The sequence below is a fragment of the Aplysia californica genome, unplaced genomic scaffold (genome assembly GCF_000002075.1).
Source record: "Aplysia californica isolate F4 #8 unplaced genomic scaffold, AplCal3.0 scaffold00778, whole genome shotgun sequence".
In the NCBI taxonomy this organism is placed as follows: Eukaryota; Metazoa; Mollusca; class Gastropoda; order Aplysiida; family Aplysiidae; genus Aplysia; species Aplysia californica.
In genome coordinates this window covers 175,522-182,366 of record NW_004798048.1, presented here as the reverse complement: position 1 = coordinate 182,366, position 6,845 = coordinate 175,522, and the positions used below count along the sequence as shown (strand labels likewise).

At 43.9% G+C, this 6,845-nt stretch overlaps 1 protein-coding gene across 1 annotated transcript in view; it reads right to left on the bottom strand.

Moving 5' to 3' along the window:
* Positions 1 to 6,845, bottom strand: part of LOC101852124 (kelch-like protein 18) — a 15,636-nt gene that overhangs the window by 2,748 nt on the left and 6,043 nt on the right. The window contains exons 3-7 of the mRNA XM_005109435.3: positions 6,290 to 6,554; positions 5,681 to 5,838; positions 4,706 to 5,080; positions 3,788 to 4,016; positions 79 to 219 (exon numbers count right to left, since the gene is read on the bottom strand). Coding sequence (XP_005109492.2) covers positions 79 to 219; positions 3,788 to 4,016; positions 4,706 to 5,080; positions 5,681 to 5,838; positions 6,290 to 6,554 — 1,168 coding nt within the window. The remainder of the gene's footprint in view (positions 1 to 78; positions 220 to 3,787; positions 4,017 to 4,705; positions 5,081 to 5,680; positions 5,839 to 6,289; positions 6,555 to 6,845) is intronic.

Genomic DNA, 6,845 nt, shown 5'->3' with positions numbered 1-6,845 from the left:
CCCACCCCACACACACACACACACACACACCCACCCACCCACACACACACACCCACCCACACACACACACACACCCACCTGCCACATAGATCTTGCCGTCACACACAGTGACCCCGGCGCCGGCCCGACGTCGTTTCATACAGTTGACAAAAGACCAGGTTTCGCTGTTGGGGTCGAAGCGTTCCACGATGTTGAAGCTGCCGCCTCTGTCCTCTCCTCCTGTGGTCAGCACAAACAAATACAACAGAAATGAATGAAATAAGATTCCACTTTTATTAATTCTTGTTGGAAACTTTGGTTCACGACACTGCCCACGGCTGTTTAGTTCTACTATCCTTGCGGAGCACTTAGTTTGACCCGTCCGCTGACCTCCCGGGGTCATAAATCCCACCTGACAGTCGGGCCACGCATCGCTTCCTGGGCGATAGCGCTGTTAGCCGATTTCGGTTGGAAAGTCTGTAATTTTCACTTGATTTAGCCCCCTGTAAATGTCCCGTCTTATCTATCACTCTGGGTGTGTGAGGTATCAAATGAAAGCTCAGGTTCTCCCCAATAACCCGCACCCTTTAGTTTGGTTCTAGTTCTAACCGTGATCACACACTGCCTCTGTACTTAACCCTACCTTGTGGTGCACGTATTTTTCGGATTCCTCCAAAACCAGGATATTTTTTCCATTCGTGAACCTCAGATTGTAACCAGTTTTTTATCGGCTGTACTAAGAGTCAGTAAGGGGGTTATTTGTGAAAAAATTGTTTTGATTGGTTGAAAAGCTTTAGCAGGACGGTGAGTTTTGTTACTTCACCCCATAATATTTTCCTGGCCGCCCTGCTGCCCGTGCTGTATTCACCCGAGGTCCCGCTTTCACTTTCGCGGATTCTGTGTTGACACGTGTTACGAGAGTTTGCTACCAGAGTGAAAATGGAACGCACGCGGAAACTACACCTTGAGTGTTTTAAAAATTGTGTAGAACGTGCGAGGACAAAAGTCAAAAGGTTAAGAAGGCAAACTAGAGCAAATATTTTTGTATAAATTTTAAGAATGACGTACTCGATTCTCGTTCTCTATCATGTGAACGTGGACTGGGATAGTGCAGACACACATCCTGTACACTGTGCAACAAATGTGTAGACCTACAGCGCATTTAAACCTTAAAGATTTGAGAAGCAACCCTAGCTGCTGCACAAAAAAGTATTGAAGAAAGTTCACACATCTGGACACCTTTCGATCAAAATAAAACAGTAGATGCTTCCCTTTGCACACTTAAAAATAAAAGTTGTATTAGAAAAGTACATCAAATACCGTCTTGCTCAAAAGACCCACCAGAGCCTCCATCTGTTGAAACACCAACCCATGTAATTGCAGCAGACAAACAATCACATGAAAGTACTGAACAGACATCCATAGAATATCAATCACCACTAGAAATATCACCAGTGAATTCCCCACACAGAGATCTAACCCTTGAGACCCCAGCCGTGACTTCAACATCCAAACGTACACAGAAAGAGTTCAAAGACAGTGCAACATCTCCTTGCGCGCAGTTTGAAGACACATCACTAGAGCATGCACTTCAGAGACTTATTCCACAACCATTGTCTGATTTAGAAAAAACACTCGCTACACAAATGACACGCAGAAAACGTTACTCCTGGGCAGAGAAAAGGAAGGTACAGTTGATATGGATTTGGCCTAGATCTAGGTTTAATGAGCGAGGAGGGTGGCGAACTTGTTCACTTCAGCATCGCAAAACTGGAGAAGACGACAGTGGGAATTAAGGGAAAAGGGAAGCAGTAGAAAACTCTTACTGAAGGGAAAGAAGAGGAAGACAACTAGCCTTTGAACTCAAAGACACTTTTGCATTTCTTGTTATGAGTATTCATATATTTGTGTTTGTGAAAGTGAAAGCAGCTCTAGTTGTGAGAAGACAATGAGGAAATAACTCCTGTTTCATGAATTGGATAGCAGTGAAACTTCTATACAAGTTAACTATTTCTGCTTGAACTGTGAGGAGACAACGGAAAATCTCTCGTTTCATGAGCTGGACAGTAGTAAATCTTCTACAATTTCCACGTTTCTGAACCAATCGAACCAAAAGTAAGTGTTTCTGAAAGCTTATCATGTCACTGTTGTATACCACTGATTGTTTTATAGATCTGAGGTTCACATTTTAAAATATCGTAATTTTAAAAAGTAGACCCACGTAAAAATTTCCCTGAAAGTTGCCCTCAATTGCGCCATGTTTTAAAGGGGGCCCAGCTATGAATATCAATAAAAAATTAGTTGCTGTAAAGCTCAAGAATGCCTTTATCTGTTGATAGTATTTTGACTTTGATTTGTCTGTGGGCAAATCCACAATGACGATATTAAACTGTATAAAAATTGTTAAGTCACAATAGTTCACTCGTAGAGCAAAGGTCAAAGTGACCTCCCTGACCACCCGAGCGCGGCATGGCTGACCGGGTCAATTCCTCAGGTAACTAAGTGCTCCGCTCGGGAACAGCCGTGTGCCGTAAGCCGATAAAACTCCTGTCTTTATTAACAGCAGTTACGGAATAAAGAGGATTTTCATCATTTAAGAAAGACGTTCTTTCGAAATTTGAATTCTAATTTATTCAAAATCAAGTCACACTTTCACTTTGTTTTGTTTTTCACACAAGTAGGGTGAATGAACTTTTGATTTAGCAAATAAAAAATTGGCACCAAAAATGAAATAAAGGCACTTTGTTAGCTTACGGCAGAAATGTGCAACACATCAAGTTGTGATAAGACCAGCTAACCCCAGCATATTTTACAGGCGAAGCCAAAAATTCACTTGGTCTCATTACTCAGCAACCAGGCAGTCAGGGGCTGTTCCGTTATGTTTCTAATGTGTCAGTCAAAATTCAGACTTGTGTTTCAGCATATTAACCCTTCCAGCCACAGCCATTTTTGTGCACTCCCTAACCCCAGTCCCTGCCAATACAGCAGTATTTCAGAAAAAGAGGCATGCATTCTAAAAAGTGATGTAGTATCTTTGTAATGTAGCTTTGATAATAACATAATATACCAATTTTTAAAGATAAATGAACAAGTAATAAGAAAATTATAGTTTAATCAAGTTCGCTAATTTAAAAAAAAAAGCACGAATTCGGTACCCCCCGAAACTGAGAATATACGCTCTTTGGACGGAGGGAGGTACAAGCGCTGCTGATAATATACGCGCTTGGGGCTGGAAGGATTAATATTATGGAATGGATAGTTTAACGCTTTGTTATCACAAGACTCATAGAGTAAAAAAAACGTTGCCATCAAAGGTAAAGGCATTTTCGGGAAAATCCAAAGAAACTGGGGGGGGGTAAACATCACCGATTTGCGAGATGTGACGACAAAGTGTTAGGGGAGCTCGATACTTCCGGGACATTTTCAACTACAGACAAACTGAAACAGCTTTTGTATCAGGCTGTAAGTGCGACGAGACAAACGATTTATGTTCAACTGTTGACACACTCAATTACATATGCCGTTGCCATGGAAACGGTAGCCATCTTGAAAATTGGATAGAATTTTTTTTTCTCCACCATTTCTACAGAATTTAACTTTTTAAAATTCTGTAACTTTTAACTCGCAAAATGTCATTAAAAAAATAGGTGCTTGCAGCTGGCTATTTTGATTTTTGATACTACACTTAGAAAGTGTCCAAAATTATTCTCAAAGTCGGGGATATGGAATTTGATCTTTAAAAAATATTTTTGGCATGAAAAAAAAAAATTGCAAAAAAAATTCAAAAGCAAAATTTAAAAAAACTGACCTATAGCATACAGGTACCCTCCTACAGCAGCCACTGCGACGAATGACCTCGCCAGTTTCATGTTCTGTTTGCTCTCCCATTTCTTCCTCACAGGGTCGTACATCTCCACACAGTGCAGATACAGTGTGTCATCTTGTGTGTCGGCCAGAGCACACTCCCCACCCACCGCGTACAGCACGCCGTCCAAACTGGCAGAACCCACAGCGGTCCGCGCTATATTCATGGGGGGCTGTGACGAGAGAAGTCCTTAGTTGTAGTAAGAGTTTTACGGCAATTGCAACACAATAAGGTCAAACAAGTGTCGAAGATTAAAGGTGTTACAAGAGAGTAACAAACACAATAAAAGGAGGAGAGATCAGGATGATAGATGTTTGATTGGAAAGAAGGAGCAAACCACACCAGAGCACCCGCCAACCACCCACATTAGTAAGTTTTTACGGAGCTCGCAACTGCATAAGGTCATATGAGCACCAAGGGGTGGGTGTCAAAAGAGAAGTCCAAACGGGGAATCAGGCTTATTCTGCTCACATCTCTAGCCTCAACAGCACAAAGTCTGCTTCGACTATCAAGGCACCCCTGAAATAGCGGGTCACAAGAAAGTGACAAACATACAAAAGAAGTAGAGGAAAAATGACGATGGTAAGGATTAGGAAAGAAAAAGCAGCAGTTCCCCCTGTGTTGTTCCAGCACAGTATGAGCACGACATTGATAAATCACAATTCTACTTTACATAAGAACATGTTAATATCACCCCTTTGGGAATGGCCTGAAGACACTTTAGTCAGGAGTACTGCCCGGGGGGGGGGGACTGGTTGTTGGAGTAGTACATGTGTGGCAAGGCTCTCAAATTCTCAACTGCCAAATCCGCGAGTCCCGGGGAAAAAGTTAGCCAGCTAGAAAAGCGAGGTACCCACTCACCATGTGAATCCACTGGTCCAACAGGAAATCGTATCTCTCCGTGCTCTTGAGCTGGCTGTCCGTGCTGTTGCGGCCGCCCATCACGTAGATGCACGGGGGCTGGGCTCTGGGCATGACCCCGACGACACCCTCCAGCCCCCCGCTGCCCGCCACCGCCTCCTCCTGCTTGATGCGCATGGCCTTGCTGATGAGCAGCTGGCACTTGGGGCAGGTGCGGAAGTACTCCGACTTGAGCACCACGTTCTCCAGGAAGGCCCGCTCCAGCAGCACCAGACGCACGTTCTGTAGCACGACGCACGCGCGGTCCAGACGCTTGCCCGGGTCGTACTGGAGCCACGAGCACGCCGCCTCAAACACCTGGTTCTCCGACATCACCTGGAGGGAGAAGGAAGAAAAGTTAACATTTTGTAAAAACTTTTAGTAGAGGGTTTTGCGGCGCTCGCAACTGCATAAGGTCATATGAGCGCCAAGGGGTAGATGTCAACAGAGAAGTCTTTACAGGGAATCAGACTTACTCTGCTCACCTCTCTAGCTTCAACAGCACAAAGTCTGCTTCGACTATCAAAGCACCCCGGAAATAGCAGGTCACAAGAGAGTGACAAACATACAAAAGAAGTCAATACAGCAGGGAGGGACGACACTGGCTGGACTTTGGTAACTCTTTCACAACCAGGGGGTTTTCCTCACCATGAACTGGTCCTGTCTGTGACCTACTTTCTGATTCTGCAAACTGTCGGACAAATTAAAGATTTTTAAGTTCAAATTTTGAATATTAATAATAATAATAAATAATAAATTGCATGTATATAGCGCATTTCCACAAAGAAGGGCTCAATGCACTGTATAATAATACGAAGAACATATGCAGCGCACAGCTCCTATAGTAATCCTCTTTCTCTCTCTGTCTCTCTCTCTTTCTCTCTCTCCCTCTTTGCTTCATGTATTATACACGGAAATAAAGGGGAACTAACGTACCTGTAGTTTGTCACTTTTGAGCAAGCTGATCAAGCGATCCTCCGGTAACTCGAAGAACTCCTCCATCCTGATGACATCCAGGAAGTTCTGGTAGATGAACTGCCGCGCCGTGGCCTCCAGCTCAGTGCAGGAATAGACGTCGGCGAAGTAGTGGATCCCTGGGGGGGGGGAACGATGAAAACATGTGTCTTAGAAAACTTCAGCATGTAGGTAATAATTTTTATTATTTTATTACTTGAAAGAAAATAAAAAACATAATGCCATATCCTGTTACAATACACTTCTTCCAAACATAACAACAACACGTCAAATACACGTCAGTAGTCGTGATAATACTATAACTAACAAGATGACAATGCCCGTATGCGCATAACGAGCTAATGAATAACAATAACCTATGTGCTGCCGTAACAATAATTACACAATAGTTAGTTTTGGTCAGGTTTAACGGTGTTCGCAACTACGTAAGATCATATGGGCGTCAAGAGGTGGATGTCAACAGAGAAGTCCTTACAGGGAATCAGGCTTACTCTGCTCACCTCTCTAGCTTCAACAGCACAAAGTCTGCTTCGACTAGACAGTAGACTTTACATAAACCATTGAACCCACCTAGACAGTTGGAGGCTGTGAGCTGGTTCTGCAGGAAGTGAGCACACATGGTGCGTAGCGCGTGTAGCCCCAGCATGCTGGCCCCCTGCAGCACAGCTTGCACGTTGTCCACGGTGACTTCGATACAACACGTGTACATGAAGTCTAGCAGCAGGCTCATAGTGGCCGCCTCGATGCCGTGAAGCTCCACAAACTCTTGCTCTGACTCCAGCATGCCGTTAGTGAACATGGCACGGAGGTACGGGCTGCACCCCGCCAGAACAACCTGATAGAAGCCAATGGGGGAGTGTCACTTGTAAAAATAATAATACATGTATAGATAACATTTATATAGCGTCAATTCTCGCTCAACAGCAAGCCCCAAGCGCTTTACAATCTAAACTATTAAGATACCGCAGCAGACCGATAGCATTCTGAAACAATCTCAGCTTCATGGGAAACATGCAGTGCAAGCTGCCCATTTTAAAGGCGCTAAAACACTAACATATTGACAAGATCTCTCGCTGTCCATTGCTGGGTACTCATCCACACCTGAGAGAGAGAGAGAGAGAGAGAG